The 19640-nt window shown below is 43.1% G+C and overlaps 1 protein-coding gene across 4 annotated transcripts in view; it reads right to left on the bottom strand.

Annotated features, from left to right (window-relative positions):
* Positions 1-267: 267 nt before the first annotated feature.
* HOOK3 (hook microtubule tethering protein 3) overlaps positions 268-19640 on the bottom strand; it is a 96350-nt gene continuing 76977 nt past the window's right edge. For 2 of the 4 annotated variants that reach the window (XM_044270662.1, XM_044270672.1), the window contains 7 exons: positions 19374-19408; positions 17574-17656; positions 16043-16143; positions 14062-14166; positions 10795-10866; positions 8467-8603; positions 268-8284 (listed from right to left, as the gene is read on the bottom strand). In XM_044270662.1, the coding sequence (XP_044126597.1) occupies positions 8044-8284; positions 8467-8603; positions 10795-10866; positions 14062-14166; positions 16043-16143; positions 17574-17656; positions 19374-19408 (774 nt within the window). In that variant the 3' untranslated portion in view covers positions 268-8043. Of the gene's footprint in view, positions 8604-10794; positions 10867-14061; positions 14167-16042; positions 16144-17573; positions 17657-19373; positions 19409-19640 lie in introns of all 4 variants that reach the window. The other 2 variants (XM_044270681.1, XM_044270687.1) reach the window with 1 other exon arrangement.

Here is a 19640-nt window from a genome sequence, read left to right on the forward strand (position 1 = left end):
AGACCATTGCTATGGCTCATCCGTCTCCGGCTAAGAAGACAGGAAGACAGAGGGGCAGTCCTTCACACTGCATGCCTGCATTAGGCTTCAGAGTGAGGAGGCGTGTCTCTCAGTAATCCAATCTGATTGGCTGGCAGGGAGCTGCTGGCTACAGCAAGTGTGTATGTGACCTGAGGGAATGCAGTTTTGGCCTCTGAGAACTGGCAGAGGAGCCATCTTGAGAAGATCCTCATAATGTAGGATTTAAAACAGCCGTAACTAAGGGGAAAACAGTGGTAAGTGAAGAAACTAAAGATTGCTTTATGCATAATGCTGCTGCAGCAGTAACATATGCTAAAATAGATTTTTTTTATGAAAATATGACACTTATCCTTTAAAGTGCATCTGTCAGCAAACTTGTAGCAATAAAACTGGCTAATCTGTTACATGTACACTTGGCAGCTTTGTTTTTATTTTATGGAAATTAGCTTATGGAAGCAACGGGGACGTTGCCATTTCACCTAGAGCCTCTGCTCTCTCTGCAACTGCCGCCCACTCTCGGAAAACGTCATCACACCTGGCCCTGTTAAAGTGCAGAAGGTGTGGCGGCTGCAGAGAAAGCGGAGCCCCCATTGCTCCTAGAGGCTCGTTAGCATATATAAAAACTTTTTTCTCACCAATGTGGGCACATACGTATGAACATGTGACCAACACAGATGGCTTCAGCTGTCAGCCAGTTTCATGGGTACAAATCTGCAGACAGATGCCCTTAAATATTTTCATAGCTAAATGTGTAAAATGCTGGTTTTCTATCCAGGTTGGGGCTACTGCAATAAAACCATGGATTTGCTTTATTATACCAGAATTTGATGTATTTTTTCTACTTTTCTTTATTATGAGGTCTACGATCAGCTTTGTTTATTCCCAGCTGAAAGTGCACTTTCTAGTGGAGTGTCACAAGTTATACATTATCCAAGAATATAACATGCATCGAGCTCATTGTTCTATGGTTGTCCTTGGATATCTGTAGCATTCTCGAGATGTGCTATGCTACAGGTTTCAATTACACTAGAAGCATAAACTGAACACAGGAGACATTCAGGATCCTAATGGATTGGGTGCAATGATGGAACGCGGCTGAGTAATATTCTAGAATTGTAGGTTTTAGCTTAGTCAACGCCATAGAATAGTACATTTTCATCTTTAGAGAAATCATACACACAATAAATGATGGAAAACAAATATTCAATTTCATGCATTGATACAGCGCTACTAAGGGAGTCTTCCCAGCAATGACTTGTTGCTAAATCTTAGTGGATTAGTTCATAAGTCCGGGATACAACCACATAACCAGAATCTCAGATTGGATTGACTATGAGGTGCACCACCTGTACGTCCTAACCTATATGCAGGTAGAAAGCCTTTCAAATTATCAGTTGCTGAATCAACTTTACAGTTTGTAAATGGTATCTGTAACAAAAAAAATGCTTTACTCTTAGGTTATCTGTAAGAAGATGAAGGAGGCCTTGAAAAGAGGACCTTCTTGGCACATCACAAGAAGACACTAACCCTATTGCATTTGGGCTCAGAGGCACTAGCTTACGTACAGTGAGCACAATCTTTGGCACACTGGTTTATTTAGAGGGTGTTCTTCATGATACCTGCTCTTTATGTGTTCTGAAGCAGCAACTACACCACATCAGAAAATCTAAACTATTATACGTGCTTTATTGCAGGGTCTGGTCACTTTCTAGGTTTTGTTGACCAACGTGTTTGTAAGATGATTATATGATATACTAATAAAGTCTCAGTTGAAATTTGGTGGGATTTTCTATATTTCATAAAGTATGCCCGGTTGTTGGCCTAGTCTTTTGTGCTTTCCGGGCATAAGTCCTGTCAATAAAATGTAGGTACACTAACTAGCGTTGTTCGGATCTGGCAGGCAGTTCCGGCAACGGAACTACCTGCTGGATCCGGCAAACTGTATGCAAACAGAAATCTGTTTTTTCCGTATCCATCTCATCTGGTATAATTGGGAATAACTGATCTGGTTTTTATTTATTTTTTAAAAGATCAAAAGCAAAAATACCTCCTTCCATGTCCCGGCCAGGCGCAGACCGGAAAACCAGATCCGGCAATTTCCGGATTCGGCAAGTGCGGTAGTGTTCTGGGATTTTGGCAGGGAAAAAAAATGGTCAAATACCGTACAAAAGACGGAACGGAAGACATCCTGATGCATACTGAACGGATTGCTTTCCATTCACAATGGATTAGGACAAAGCTGGTATTGAGACCCTTTACCGGATTTCAATACCGGAAAAGAATAACGCTAGTGTGAAAGTACCCTTAGTCTCCTGCATTCAAGCACACTGCACATGACATTTGCTCTTGCACTGTTGGAAGTTTAGCACAGATGCAGTTTAAATGGAGAAGGGTGAGGGATCTGGTCACATGACGCTTCACCGGCAGCCACATTATAGACAGGACCTCTATGCAGACATCACATAAGATTTGCCCAATAAGGGGACATGGCTTATGAAACATAGCAAACGGCACACAATATCAACCAAGGCTATATTAGTGAATGTCATATTGTCATCTTACATACACACTTGTCAACAGTAACCAGAAAGTGGCCAGCCCCTTACATTTTTAGTAACCTGTTTAAGTCTTACAGGCATCAAAGGAGGTTTGTCCCACCATAAAGATAGGTGGTAAATACCTGATTGTTGGGGGTCCAACTGCAGGTACTACCACCAATCAAGGTAATGGGGTCCTGCAGTCTTCAGAGAAATCTTCACATATGCTGCCACTCCATTCATCATTATGGACTGATGAAGACAGTGCTGTAGTAGTTTCCTTCAGCAGTTCTATAGTGATGAATGGAGCATGTGTGATAACCACTCTGACCGGTGGGTTCCCATCAGTCAAATTTGGTTAGTCAATAATATACTAACCAATGAACCTGGGGAATAAGTCATGAGCTCTTATGGTAGAACCTCTTTTAAGACATTACAGGGCGCTCAAAATGTTTGATCATGCATCCATAAACAATGCAAGTCAATGAATGCACCGGGTGTTGAAAGTGCATATAAAGGCTTGTACCCAGGGACATGTCCACTGATCTGCCCACACATCTGCAGCTTACTAGACTGTAAGCCAGTCTGTCCAAAAAGGTGGCTTATAACAATACGTGGCTAAGATAAAGTCAATAGATATAGTCTTTTAGCCAAAGCATAACATATTTTAATATTAGTATTAATGTAAGCAGAGCTATAATCAGAAAGAGTTAGGACAGCTATAAGTAATCCACCCACAGATTATGCAAATGACATATCAAAGTCAATCACAAACCTGGTGTACGTCAAACATGAGCAGAAAATTTGATTACCAATTCTAAACAGGACAAACTGTTAATATGTAATGTAAGGACTTCTGCTATAGTTTACACAACATGCACTCAATTAAGCACTATGGAAGGTAACAGAATGGTATGTAAATGCACATATGGCATATAAATCCATGGGAAAAGCTTAAAATGTACCTAAACTTTATTAAAACCTACCCTAAATATGATAAGATTTATATTTATAATATACCGGTACTTGCATCGATGAGGTATGCAAAGCTTTTATCAGAGCGGAGTGAGCTCAGGCAGGAGCTCGGCAAAGTACATTGCTGCTGCTGGCTGCGCCTGCTCAACTAAAGCCTTGCCTAACAGATCAGTGCTCTGCATAGCGAAGCGGGCGCAGGCAGGAGCAGCAGCGACATGTGCTCCTGCCTGTACAGTGCTCGCTCACTGTAGCACCGCAGTGGAATCCGTACACCGCTGACATGTCTGTGGTGTACCAGTGTACGGATTCCAAAGTGCTAGAGGTGCCCATTTCACAAAGAAAACGTAAGAGCAAAAAACAAGTATATTACATATATAGATTTTATGACATTTAGAATAGGTTTTATGTAAACTTTAAAGAAGAGCCCGACGGTGTCTTTTGGATAGTGCAGCATTTAGGCTTATTCCATACAGGCGATTGAAGTGGCAAAAAACAGGTTTGGGTGGAGGCCTTCTTTAAATACTCATCGATAACGTCATTGACAAAAAGGGTCCACAAGCCTAAAGGTGACCAAACATTTATTTACGGCAGTAACCAAGCTTGGCTTGTACAATCAACCCTACCCTACTAAAAGAAGAGATGGACATACTGGAAGGCTGCAGGCTCCAACTCTGGAACCCTAGCCAACAATTTGGGCTCACAATAGCCCAAATGACTGTATTCTTCCGCCATGAGACAACGCTAATTGTTGTCAATAGGTCTGCCTAATAGCTATGTATACACTGTAATGTCAGGTCAGGATATGGATGTATTAACATGGTTTCCATAATAAAACCATTACTGAACATTTGCATTAAAAATACATTCTTGTCAGCATGAGAAAATGATTATGCTAATGCTCTGCTTGTGTCATGCGAGTTGCCGAACCCTTGGGGCATATAAAAAGAAACACTACTCACTCAGTCACCTCTAATCCTCTGCTGATCCAGTACTGATGCATTGGCGGTCTTCCACATGTCTTCATTTACAAGCTATCAAGCAAATGATGACGCCAGTAGTAGGACCACTGAGGCCACTCACTGGATGCAGCACTCAGAGGTCATGTGCTATACTACTGGCATCATCACTTGGCCGTACGCAAGCTAAGATGAGGGACCACAGATACATCTGTGCTGGATCAGCAGGGGATTAAAGGGCTGAGCAGTTTTTTATTCTACAGAATTTGTTGCAACTTGCTGGCTAGATGACTTGCATAGTTTGTATGGGTAGGCTCATAAAATAATAAAACAACTTAAACTTACCTTCTGGAGCCCCATCTGATCCAGCACCACTGCTCCATCCTTTCAGTCTGTGACATTGGTGTTGGCTGCAGCGGTGGCATCTCATATATCACTGCAGCCAACCAACAGCCTCAACAATCTTGTGACATACACCACAGAGGCTAGTGATTGGCTTCAGTGGTATACGGGACATCACAGTTGCAGCTTGGGGAAGATGAAGGAGTAGCAGTGCTGGATTGGAGGGGGCAGCTTAGGTGAATTTAAGTTGCTTTTGCCCATAAAACCTTTCAACTCAGAAAAACACAAGAAGAGCCATAGGTTTGCAGCTGCATGCTTCACCTTAACTATTACCCTCACCATGAAGTTACAGGACAGTATACTCCACCCTTTATGTTAATGTCTATGCATTATCATCCTCGGAGCTGAACATTTCCCCTGAATTCCTCCTGCTTAGTAACTTTAAGCAAAGCTTTCATAACTGGTCACAAGTGGCCTAAAAAAAGACAAACTCCACCTTCAAAGACACTAAATCTGCCCACATGCCAAGTTATGCACAGAGTGGGTGCAGACGCTTTCTGCAGCATGTGGATAAGATTTTTAAAAATGTCATCCAGTTTCCCTTACATCCTACCAGCAGCACAGATGGGGTTAACTTGCAGTGACTTCGGCCAAGAGGGTCTCTGAGCTTCAAGCTCTCTCAGCACATGAGCCCTATACCATCGTTTTGCAAGACCGGGTCCTTTTAAGATTTATCCCGTACTTTAGGCCTAAGGTTCCTTCGTTCCAGTATATCAACCAGGTGATATCCCTCCCGTTTTTTTCTACACCTTCCACCCCCCCCCCCCCCCAGGAGAGATGAAAATCTTCTAATCCTGTTTGCCGTAAGTTTAAAGGCCGTAAGGCATCTAAGCCGTCCATCAGTCGATGGATTAAGGAGGCTATTAGGGAATCCTTTGTTTCCCAATCTCTAGACCCTCCGGGGTTTGTGAAGGCCCATTCTACCAGGGCTGTAGCTACTTCTTTTGCCGAGAGGAGTCTTCTTCCGCTCGACATGATTTGCAAGTCTGCCTCCTAGAGCTCTGAATCAACATTCATCTCCCATTATAGACTGGATGCCAGATTAGCTGAATACTCGGCTTTTGGGCAGACTATACTTGATTCTGCCAAGCATGAGGGCCCTCCCTAGGGGTTCTTCTTGCTATCTTCCCATCTGTGCTGCTGGTAGTACGTAAGGGAATCGTTAATTCCTAACGATAATTTGTTTTCCCTTAGTCCTAACAGCAACACACAAATATCCCACCCTAGTAAGGCTAGTTGTTTTCTTGCTATAACACAGTGGGCTGGAGGTGATTCCCTCCTTTATAGGGGATGCTTAAGTGTTTTATTGTTTGGGGTCATAAAAAATTCCGCTGGTCCTACCAGTCCACGGGGACTGGTAGGACTAAGGGAAAACTAATTATTGTTAATAATTAACGATTACTGCTACGGCAAAATGCTGCAGATCTTCCGTACAAAAATCTGTGGAAGAAAATCTGCATCTGGACATACCCTTAATCTTCTCAGCATCATGCCTAGGAAACAGTCTAAAGATGCTCGTAAACACTATCATTTTGTTGGCGAGATCCAACAACAATACAATCTCTATGAAGGAGGACATCCACAGAGACATGGGTAACATGGATTGAACAGGTTCCTGTAGGACATAATCGGCACTGTTCTTGCTGTACAAGTTCAGTTAGTGGTCTCCAATGAAGTCTATAGAGAGTAATGGAAGAAATCTACTTGGCAGTTCCCTTATCTCTCCTAGACCTCTTTCTGATATGTGAGGTCACTGACACAAGTATGATAGATGGCTCAGACTTTGGAGGAGCCAAACAGTCGTGTGGTGGTCTAAAATGTACAGAATCCAAGGTATAGTCCCATACACAAGCAAATAAAAAAAAACAAAAAAAACACTAACACAACATATAAGAGTCAATTTACAGGTGAATTTAAAGTGCTACCTTAGCGTCCACATGATAGACCAGTTACTGCATACACCTGCGACATTCATAGTGGCACAAATTCTGTTCATTTTATGTTGTGAATAAGACAACTGTTTGGAACCCTTTAAGACCCACTAGTTCATCTCTGTAGGTTCGACTAAAATCATTAATGAATGCAAATATATCAGTCCGCTTTGAAATTCGCTCTAATGTCTAAAATAGTATTTCTGTAAGATTTAAAATAATGTAAAACCCCACTAAAAAGAAAAAAAAAAAAACTGTGGATATGTGGTCAGGCAGAGCATTCCAAGTCAAAGTGCATCCTGGGAGCCCAGCCAATTGTAGCACCTACGAGTTATATACAGAATTCCTGAAAATGCGGATTAACATTCTGTGCATACAAATGGCTTCTTTCAGGCAGATTAATATATCACCCTTTAACAAGACAAAAGATCATCTCTATGAAACGTGACCACATGCTTGCAGGTAGGTACATTGAGGAGGGCATGTGCAAATGAACAATTTAAGACATCATGTGCCAACAACTATAAATGGTTTTGAAGACGCTGCATGAGCACATTGGGCGCAGTGCAAGACCATCCTGGAAATTCAGTTCCTTCTTCTAAACGTACATGAAGGCCAAGTTAACATCAGCATTGCGTTTTCCATATTTATCTCAGAAATATGGAACAGAAAAATAAGAAAAACGAATCCGCTTTAGGGTCCAGTCACACGTCCGCAAAATGGATCCGGACCCATTCATTTTCAATGGGGCCGGAAAAGATGCAGACAGCACACAATGTGCTGTCCGCACCCGCACTTCTGTTCTACAAAAAATAGAACATTTCCTATTCTTTTCCACAGACACAGACAAGAAAAGGCATTTCTATTAAAGTGCCGGACATGTGCGGTCCGCCAAATGCAGAACGCACATGGCCGGTGTCCATGTTTTGCGGATGTGTGAATGGACCTTTACTCTGAGTGTCATTTATGTTCAGTTTCCAGTTATTGTTGAGGGGAGAAAAGGTGCAAGACAGGACTTTTTCTTCCATCAATAACTGAAACCTGACAGAAGTGACACAACTATCCCTTTCAAACAAATGGGGATTTAAACAGATAGTTTTTTTTCAATTTTTCTGAACAGAAATCCAAAAAACACAATGCTGAAGTGAGCTTGGCCTACGACTAGTCTGCATACTACAACCCTTGCTATACAGCGCCTGGGACAGCATGGATGGATGTGCTTCATCTATAACACAAAAAAGCCCTCCTGACATTAATTTTGGAAGTCCATAAAATTAACAGGAATTGCCCTTCCAGGGTTTGTCCGTCCAGACTCATGTAGCATAATAACATGATCTCCACCGAGATGGCAGCGGTGGGAATCATCATCCATAAGATCACATAAAAAGACCAGCCAGTTTGTTCTTTAAAACTCACAAAAGAGGGAAAAAACAGGAGCTTTACGCTTCCTTCTGGTGTAAAGCTGTTTGGCACAAGTCAAAGAAAAGAATATTAGAACCGACAAACAAAGAAAAAGACTGAAATGAGACAAACGTATTAAAAAGAGAACGGACAAAGTAAAAGCACAATGGTGACATTTCCTGAAATGCAGCTATGTGCAACACAAGGTTATGGTGCAGATTTCCTGGTATAAGGTTCTTCTACCTCGCTGTGGCTGGCTGTACATGCCCTGGATAAGACCTTCTGGAACTCGTAGCTTGTCTCTGTCTGGCAAGGAATGACTGTCCCGAACCTGTACTTGCCAGTCTGTCTTCTGCAGCTTTTTTATGTAAAGTCATACCCTGAGATGAAAGATAAGGCACTTGGCATCAACATGGGCACAGAATACTTTTAGCTCAATCCACAAGACCTTTTATTTCTATATTCCCTTTACGTTCTGTAGCGCTATACTTACAACTGCTATTGACTAATTCCTAAGGCGTCTTTCACACCAGCGATACGGATTGTGTCAGGCTCTGTTTGGGGAAAAAACTGATGGTTTTCTACTCAAGTTCCATCAGTTTTTTCAGCAATAGCGTTCCGTCTTTGTGATTTCCGTCAGCATTGTATCCGGATTGCATGTGTTTCTCATGCTCGTGAAGAAAATCTGAAGAAGAACCATCTACATCTTCTAACCACCATAGTGAAAAACACATTGCATCCAGATGCCTTCACTTCTATGGAACCAGGGCTGCGTGAAAAACGCACAATAAAGAACATGCTGCGATTTTTCCTGAACACAGAGATGATGCGTGAAAAACTACGCTCATGGGCACAAACCCATTGAAATGAATAAATCATGATTTAGTCTGGATGCTGTGCGTTCACAAGCATCTCATCCGAATGGAAGACTCGCTCGTGTGAAAGAGGCCTAATGGTTGAGAAGAGTATGCACTTCACCATCCACCGGCACTGAGGAGCCAACTAAATTGGCAGTTATTTGGGTCACTGAAGAAGCCCCGTGAAATTAAGACCTCTAAAAGAAGCATCATAGAAAGCTAGATGACTGATGGCAGAAAAGCACCACATGGTCCACCTCATCTGCCTTTATATTATGTCCATAGGTTCACCCCACGCAGGTTTATATTCAGTCAATGTACATTTTCCAAATACGTCTCTTGTTCCAATCATCTACTGTTCTTTCAGCCAACTCTGACCTTCCACCAACTAATTTCAGATTGTGCCCCTCTGTTTGCACTTTTCCAATAAGAAACAATCAAAATAATTTTGGTGTCCACTCTTGCTACTGTCCTTCAACAGAACGGAATAACGGAGAAGGGGCTTGTAAAAATCCCACTCACTTGAAGCATTTTCGAAGCCTAGCAGGAAAGCATATACAGGTGAGCCTTCTCATTGCTCAGAATACCTGTGGTGGTCAGAGCGGAACCCGGACATACCTCCATTTTCACCCCGCCATTTTTTTTTGATCCGGTGACGTACCGGGGCTCTCCATGGGGCTGCCACGAACCCCGGTGACCAGCACTGAAGGGCAGGATTTAGTGCTGCCCTAACCAGTAAAACAGCTAGGGCGGCACTAAAGCCCTCCCATCTGAGCCGGTGACGTCACCGAACACACTGCCGGGCGGAAGTTTCCACCCGGCAGTGTGTTATTGAAAACAAAAAAGAGACCTTGCCCTACACGATTTAGCGCAGGGAAAGGGAGCGCACTGGAGCATGAAATGCTCCGATGCTAACCTCAGGGGGGCTGCCTGGGTGAAAATAAGGGTATGTCCGGGTTCAGCTCCATGACGGATCCGCACAGACGTATCCATTCAGATAATACAACCGTCTGCATCCCTTTGTATTATCTTTAACATAGCCAAGATGGATCCGTCTTGAATACCATTGAAAGTCAATGAAGGACGGATCAGTTTTCTATTGTGCCAGATTGTGTCATAGAAAACGGATCTGTTCTGACACACAATGTAAGTCAATGGGGACGGATCCGTTTTCTATTACACAATAGAAAACGGATCCGTCCTCCATTGACTTTCAATGGTGTTCAAGACGGATCTGTCTTGGCTATGTGAAAGATAATATAAACGGATCCGTTCTGAATGGATGCAGACGGTTGTATTATTTGAACGGATCATTCTGGTGTCCGTCTCCAAAGCGGAATGGAGATGGAACGGAGCCAAACTGAAGCATTCTGAGCGGATCCTTTTCTATTCAGAATGCATTAAGGCAAAACTGATGCGTTTTGGACCGTTTGTGAGAGCCTTGTATGGATCTCACAAACAGAAAGCCAAAACGCCAGTGTGAAAGTAGCCTAAACTCAGGAGCTACAGAAACAGATGAGCTCACTGTGCTACCCCTGTTTCCCATTCACTTCTATGGGTATCATGAACACTTGACTGTTTCTGTAACCCAGGCCATCTCTGGCCACCACATATGACAATCTCAGCCGTGTCTGATGTCTAAAATGGGAATAGCCAGTCTCTGAAAAATCTACCAAATTTTAATAATACTGTATTAATCATTTCAAATTCTTACCATATTATACCATGCACTAACAATCAGCTTTTCTTCTTGCTCTCTCTGTGTCTTTGTTTTTTCATACTCTTTCTATAAAAAAATGAATCAAATACATAAAAATAAAAAAAAAGGTTTTACTTTACTTTACTAGTAAGCTATATAAGCTGCATGAAGCAAAATGTAACACAGTATATTATTAAAATCACAAGAAATGTCATATTATACAATAGTTATATTAGCTTCACTGATTATACTTACAGGGATATTTCCATCTCAAGTACTTATGGCACGTGCTCAGGATATGCCATACTAAGGGTTGGCAGGGATCTACGACTGAAGTCTTACGTTAAAGTAAGCACTCAGCTTAAAGGGAACCTGTCACCTCCCAAAACCATCCCAAGCCGCCAGCAGTACCTGCGTGTAGCCAGCAAGGTGTTTCTGATGATGCCTTTCTTCCTGAAGGCAGATGCAGCAAAAGTACCGAAAACGTTGTTTTATCCCGTACCGGCGCGCTTCTCCACACATGATTGAAGTCAAGGGGGCAGCGGCCTCTTTGCTTCAAGTCAAGGTAACTGCGCCCCCTTCCCTGCCCCTTCGCTGTGACTGACAGCGCTTATGCAGAGAGTTCGGCAAAGCCAGCCAAACTGCAGGCTGTCAGTCACAGCGAAGGGGCAGGGAAGGGGGCACGGTTACCTTGACTTGAAGCAAAGAGGCCGCTGCCCCCTTGACTTCAATCATGTGTGGAGAAGTGCGCCGGTAGGGGATAAAACAACATTTTTGGTACCTTTGCTGCATCTGCCTTCAGGAAGAAAGGCATCATCAGAAACACACTGCCGGCTACACGCAGGTACTGCTGGCGGCTTGGGATGGTTTTGGGAGGTGACAGGTTCTCTTTAAGGCTACTTTCACATTAGTGCTAGGGATCTGGCATACAGTTTTGGCAGGGAACAGGCTTTTGGATCACTTCACATCCCAGAAACTTGAACAGCTCTGTCCGGCCCCGTTAACTATAATGAGGACAGACAGAAATCCAGCGCAACTGGCCAAATATAGCTAGAAAACTGCAGCATGCAGTGTTCAAGCTTCCGGCAATGCTGGAATGTCGAGCGATCCGTTACGCTCTTCCTTGGGGGACTAGTGTGAAACTAGCCTAAGGCCTCGTTCACACTTCAGTGTTTGGTCAGTGATTTCAATCAGTGATTTGTGAGCCAAAACCAGAAGTGAATCCTCCACAAAGATAAGGTATAAGGGTCCATTCACACGTCCGTAGAATGTGTCCGCACCAATTCCGCAATTATCCAGAACGGGTGCGGACCCATTCATTCTCTATGGGGCAGGAATGGATGCGGACAGCACAGTGTGCTGTCCGCATCCGCATTTCCGCAGCGCAGCCCCGAACTTCCAGTCCGCGGCTCCGGAAAAAAAATAGAACATGTCCTATTCTCCGCAATTGCAAACAAGAATAGGCAGTTCTATGGGGGTGCTTGCTGGGTGTATTGCGGACCCGCAATTTGCGGATCCACAATACACTATGGACGTGTGAATGGACCCTAATGGAAAGATCTGCACCTGATATGTGGTTTTGGCTCACAAGTCATCGCTGACCAAACACTGAACGAGGCCTGACTCCCATACATAGTTCACAATTGAAAGAGCTCACAGATGGGGGTCATGGGACCCCTGTTCAGTCAGTAGGTGGAGGTCACCTATGTTATGCCATAAATGCCCCGATAGTCAGGGTCTATCTTGTAGCTATGCCATATGTGCTTATGGTTGTCACGATATCAAAATTTTGATTCAGTTTCGAGACTAGAAAAAAAGTATTACGATACTTGATACCATGCAAAATAAAAAATAAAATAAAAAACACCAAAAAAAAAGCAGCGTGCATTCCGCATTTTATGTAATGTACGGCCCATAATCGAACAGTCCGATCCTATTTTGGGGGGGGAACAAAGTGACTGCACCACCAATGTTTTTAATACTGGGGTTTGGGGGGGTTGCAGCACCTGAGGGGTTAACTGCTATCAGTAGTACGGATTATATGTGCCTGATGATGTGAATGTGCCTGAGGTGGCTTTTCGCCCCTGAAATGCGTTGACGTTACATTTTACACGTACCAGTCTAGACATTTCGGTTACCTTTTCTTCGGCAATTCTTCTAGCATGTATTTCAAGGCATATATAGAGAGGCATTTTTTTTTAGGCAGCTCCTTTTATGCCACTGCATGATACAATAGACTACACCAGCGTGGCCAAAAAGATTGTTGTAGTAGCAGTACACTCTAGCAACTTAGGGTGCTACTACACTTCCGTTAGGGACTGTGGGTAATGCTTGCACTTTATCGCTAATTGTCGCTGTGCTTGCACTTGCCATTGTTCCAAGTGAAGGTTCAATAAGCTGTAAATTGAGGTACCAGTGATTGCTAATGGAAGTGTAATAGCATGCATAGACCCGATTCACATATCAGGTGCCCCGGACAGAAAGTGGGTTTAATGACCCAATCTAACAACATCATAGCGATCTATGAGGCAGCGAGTCCAACCATTAAACCCATGGTTGGGCCAGGACAGACATCTGGATGCCGGCCATGTGCATTCCGCAATTTGCGGAACGGAACGACGGGTTGGTCCATGATAAAAATGCCTATTCTTGTCCGCAAAACAGAATAGAGAATAGGACATGTTCTTTTTTTCCGGGGCCCCGGGACAGAGCAATGGAGTCTGGCAGCACACAGAGTTCTGTCCACATCTTTTGCAACCCCATTAAAGTGAATGGAACCACAAAAAATACCGCTCAGACACAGACCCAAACAACGGTCGTGTGTATGAGCTCTTAGCAAGAAGTGTTCCAACATCAAAACCAACAGTTCTAACAGTGGTGCTGCAGGACGGATCACCACTACAAGTTACATACATGCATGAATCTAATGTTACTATAAAATTAACTGTAATAGTGGCAATGTGCCAATAGAGCATTATTAAAATTCAATCTAGTTCACTAGCTGTAAACATTGCAGCCCTGCAAAAAATAAAATATATATCATAATTATGAGAACCTTGTTTTTTTTTGTTATTTTCTCATGTAATGCAGTGGGAAACACAGTGCCACCCTAAAAAAAATTATCCTTTTAGGTAAACTAAAAAAAAAAAAAATAGTAATAAATCCCCTTCTGTTAAAAAAAAAAATCGGAGAACTAGGGTCAGATGTGATCTACAATATTTATTTCTGCTGTTTTGGTGTAAAAAAAAATAAAATAAAAGGCAAAGTTGCTTTAACACTCACCTCTAAAGAATGGAACATTTTATCCTTTTCTTGAATTTGATTTTTTAAAGCTTGGATCTCTGGCCCCGTTCCCTGATTCTGTTTTGGATCCAAGGTGCGAATAACCTAAAAAAAAAAATAAAGAAATAAAGAAACATATTACATCTGGGATTAGGGGACCTGGACACACAAAAAAAGACACCTGCATCATCACAAGCATAACTGTTGTTCCAACTTGGAAAAAAGCAAAAAACTAAAACATTCAGTGATGCTACTAACTTTTGTAATATATTACCTTAACTGTAATCAAGCATTATTAAGGAAAAGCCATCTGCAGCTTTCGGCTAAATGCGGCATACTGCTAGATGCAGGCTTCTCAGCCTACCTCTGCCTTCCTATCGGTTACTAACCAATTTCAATGAGTCCCTGCCTATATCATCTGCTGTCAGTGCTGAATGCTGCAGCCCTGCGCCTCTTCCCAGTACTAACCAGAGATGCACTGGAAAGACAGACAGGAGCAGGGCTGCAGCAGTCAGATCTGACAGTAAAGGGTGTATTACACTGGCAGACTGTCTGCCAGATAATCGTTAACGAGCGTTCGGATGAACGCTCATTAGCAATGATCTAGCAATGAAATACTGCCGCCGATTACCCGATGAATGGGTATGCTCATTCATTGAGCAATTGGTTTAAAAACCATTGTTTGCTGGTGGCAGATCGTGTTGTCTAATCACAGCAGTCGCCTGCATGATCACTGTATGTAATAGAGCCTTAAAGGGGTTTTGCCATGTCAGACAATGGGGGCATATCGCTAGGATATGCCCCAATCTGATAGGTGCGGGTCCCACCTCTGGGACCCGCACCTACAATGAGAACAGAGCGGGAAAATGAACGGAGGTGCGCTACCATTCACTTCTATGGGAGCAGCGCTTGGTGGTGGATGGACCAACAGAAATCCAGGGTCCTCCAGCCACAGTTCTCCTCGCCCTGTTCTCGTTGTAGGCGCAGGTCCCAGAGGTGGGACCCGCACCCATCAGACAATGGGGGCATATCGCTATTGTATGTGATGGGAATATAGTATATTTTATTATGTTTAACGATGGGTGCGAAAGAGGGTGGAAGGTCATTTGGACTCCACAATTCAGACATTTCCATGTCCGAGAATGTGCTGCCACTCCTTTTAGAAACTTGAGGGGGATGCTGAAGGGTTAGATTTCTGGAATCGTTTCCCACCATCCATGTTGTCAGGGTGAGATATAAATGCAGGTAGAGAAGCAGTGTTGGGGAACTCCTAGTCTTGTCCAGGGTCATTGTTGAATATTTATTTGTCTCCTGGTCCTTCAGTTGAAGGACCGGCGCCAATAAAATAAGCACATAAGTGTTAAAAAGTGTTGAGCGAACTTGTGTTTTGACGTTTGGCGTACAAGGTTTGGGTTCTCTAAGAATTCCGTTACCACGGACCATAAATTCTTAGATAACCCAAACCTTGTATGCCGAAGTTGAAAACACAAGTTCGCTCATTCCTAGCAGCGAGCTTTCTAGACCCCACATCGGAGTGACGATGGGAAATGAACAGAAAGCACACCGTCACTCCACAACTTCAATCACTGCATTAACCAGTATGATAATAATGTGGTAAACCAGACTCTGCTGCTAACAATATGCAGGGAGAACTAGCGGTCCCCACCACTACAGGTATGTTCTGTTACGTTGCAGATATAGTTCCTGAGCTCTCAGAGAGTATAGCAAGGAGAGCACTAAATACTCAACTCACTCCCAGAGGATCCCCAGGTCTTCTGGGTGCAGACCCAAGTGGTTTAGAAAAGATCAGGTTGCTGTGGGCTACTTCAATGCAGACCAAGTGCAGGAGCCCGTGCTTCAGACAGCTATTTCCTAAAGCAGCCAATTTCCACCCCATCCACCATTTAATAAAACATTACATAGAATATTTCACTTACAGAATAGAAAATATTGAATTCGATAATCTAGAATAAATTCTTACGCTTTTTGCTTTTTCTAGATATTTTTTGTAGCGTTCTTCCATTTGTTTCATTTCATCTTCTTTCTTCCGTAATGCTTCTTGCAATTCTTCAATTTTCATTGCTTTAACGGAAGCACATTTAAACAGTCATTTTACCAGGATTAATAGGCAGGTGACAAACTACCATTTTGTGCCTAGAACTCCTTTGCAGACCTCTGCGTCTCCATGGTTCGACTACAATCTAACACCGTGAGGTACGATGTAGTCATGCCTGCCTCCATTAGTCACCTACGTTTCACTGACGTCTATTCGGGGACACTATTATATATGCCTCCTAAGGCCTGAAAGGACAACTTTCTCTCACGTGACTGAACAATAGATTTTGGTGTCAGTATTTATTAGACAAGAGAATGACCATCAATTGAACACAATTCAAAGAGTTACACATTTAAAGTGATTTACCCTATCTACCTACTGATTTCTACTGTTATGACCATGGCTTTAGACATACAAGGACAGACGCCCCATTGCAGGAGCTCTCTAAAGGTGGATTTACACTTTGTAATAAATTGGGCAGATTATCGGGAACATTTCTGTGAACGCTCGTTCCTGACAATGTGCCCGTGTAAAGGTGCAGCAGATCACAAAATGCTCGTTCATCGAGTGAAACTGTTGCTCCTGCTGGTACACCCATTATTGTGTAGTCTATAGAGAGATCTGCTGCCCAAAAACAATGCAGCTCTATGAGGAGAAGCCATCTCAATAGCGACCGCTCATACTATGGATGAGATTGCTACATGTAAATGTAGAGCTTCACCTCTACTTAAAGGGGTATTCCTATTTCAGACAATGGGGGCATATCGCTAGGATATGCCCCCATTGTCTGATAGGTGCGGGTCCTCCGGGACCTGCACCTACAACGAGAACGAAGCGGGGAGCGCTGTGGCTGGAGGACCCTGGATTTCCTGGGGTCCAGTCCACCACCAAGCGCTGCTCCCATAGAAGTGAATGGGAGTTCACCGCGCATGTGCGGCCCATGCTCTAATTCATTTATATGGGGCAGACGGCAATAGCCAAGCCAGCGCTCGGTATTTTCGGCAGCCCCATAGAAAGTAATGGAGGGCGACTGCGCATGCGCAGTGTGCCCTCCGTTCATTTCCCCGCTCTGTTCTCAATGTAGGTGCAGGTCCCAGCGCCCATCAGACAATGGGGTCATATCCTAGTGATATGCCCCCATTGTCCGAGATGGGAAAACCCCTTTAACAAACAGCTGACTGTCAGGAAAGAGTGCTTCTTTCCCGGCAATCTACTGCTCATCTGTACATGTAAATGCGCCTTATTTTATTATTAATGAAAATCCGGATTGTTTTCAAATACAGTAAAATCTCTCTATTAGACGGCCTCTTTGGTCCACTCTGCATACTGGCATACCAGAAGACTAGAAGATCATTTTCAACGCAATTTTGGATGGTCATCTCAAAGAAGGCTTACTGTAATTTCACTTTTGGTCGCTGCACATATAATGCTCCACTAATGAGAGAAATAAACTTACAGCTATTATTGTACCGTGGCTCCAAATCTTCAATGATTGCACGTTTTTTCTGCAATTCATTGTTAGCCTCGTGAAGCTTCTCTCTGCATTCATTCATCAAAACAAACAGGAAAATTCAGAGTTTGCAAAAGAACGTTTTACGACCTATTTACATGTTGTCATTTTCAATCCGCTAGCCAACACCAATATACCTTTTTACAGCGTTCATGAAGGGGCTGTGGGCTAAGATGCAGCCTTTTTACACAGGGGCTTTGGCACAAGCTAGCGCAAATAAAAACGCAATCTGCTACCAGAGGAAGCTTAGGGTTCGGGGCAATAATCAGAGACTGTGACGAATGGTCTCTGATCATATGATCGCCATGACACACCATATCACAATGATCACTGAAAATGCCAGAACTGGACCTATTGAAATTAAACTCACATAAGGCAGGAGACAGAAAGACTTCTGAGTCCTCCAGGAGTCCGATCAGGACCCCTCACTGTTGGATCCCCTCCAGGCGCCCTACCACCCGCCCATCATGTGCGTGCAGGAGCTCGCCTGTGCCCAGTCTCATAGTAAATGCTGGTAAAGAGTTTTGATCAGTGTATTGAACTATATGCCTGTACTACTTAGAATCTTTATCATTCATTATGGTTGTCTGTAAAAATGTTGGTTGATTTTTGGATAATTTGTTCAGAGAAAAGAATAATTTTGCTTGGCAACCCTGGATAAATTTGCGACTGCCAAAAAGGAAGAAATCTGTGACCAATAGCAACTAAAAACACGGCTTTAATATTTCACAAGCAGAGTATAAAATAATATGGTTGCCTATGGGCAGGTTATAATTCTTCCCCATTGGTGTATAAATCAGTAGGGCTCATTCACACGACCATAAGAGCTCCATGCCTGTACTGCGGTCCGCAACACGGCCACGGAGCCCTTACAGTTTACGGTGGTGTGAATGAGCCCCCAAGCTAATACAGTTACTAGTTATTTCTGATGTACACTGGTCTACATGTCAGGGTTCAGATCATAATTTTGTCCCGTGTGTAAAGTATACACACGACATATGCATTAAATAGATGCCTCTGACAGACGCCATACAGCGGCATCCCGTCATCAGAGGGTCCCATTGTACACAATAAACACCCATTTAACGTATATGCTTTTTTAATGGAATGAAAAAGCAGAATATATTACACTTTTCCATTCTGGTCTGTCCTGACATGTGTTAAACGCAGGGCAAAAATGAGATGTGAACACAGACTTAGGCCTCATGCACACGACCGTTCCGGCAAACCGCGGATCTGCAAAAAAAGGAAGCTGCCGTGTGCCTTCCGCAATTTGCGGAACGGAACAGGTGGCCCATTGTAGAAATGCCTATTCTTGTCTGCAAAATGGGCAAGAATAGGACATGTTCTATTTATTTTTTTGCGGGGCCACGGAATGGAGCAACGGATGCGGACAGAACACGGAGTGCTGTCCGCATCTTTTGCGGCCCCATTGAAGTGAATGGGTCCGCATCCGGCTCTGATACGGACCCAAACAACGGCCGCGTGCATGAGGCCTCATACTGTGAACATGGATCTGTTTAACATATGGAATAATGGGTACAAGAACAGTAAGCTGACAGAACAGACACAAACTGATGATCAAGAGAACTCATTCAAACAAAACTGGATTAAAACGGATCAGGTTTTTTTTGGTGGTTTTTTCCATTTTTCCGGTCCTTTATTGGAACAGAAATACAGAGAACACAACACTGATGTGAAATGAGCCTAATGTGGACTACCACAGTGGACTGATACTATACTTACAAATGTTCTTCGAGTTTCTTCTTTAAGAGAAGGGACTAAAAAAAAATAATGAAAGAAAATCAGGTCATTCAATATTTACTTGCCATTTATCTAAAATATGACCTAATGCTTCACATTTTTGGGTAATACCGATATAAACATAAAAGCAGGTTTTGCACGTCTGGATGATCCTCCAACGTAAACGTGTCTATCTTTGTATTTTCACCAGCAATGTACAGGGGTCTTTGCGGAGAAACTCAAGGCATGCACTATTCTGGTCTGTATCTC

Source organism: Bufo gargarizans, chromosome 1 (genome assembly GCF_014858855.1).
Source record: "Bufo gargarizans isolate SCDJY-AF-19 chromosome 1, ASM1485885v1, whole genome shotgun sequence".
Lineage (NCBI taxonomy): Eukaryota > Metazoa > Chordata > Amphibia > Anura > Bufonidae > Bufo > Bufo gargarizans.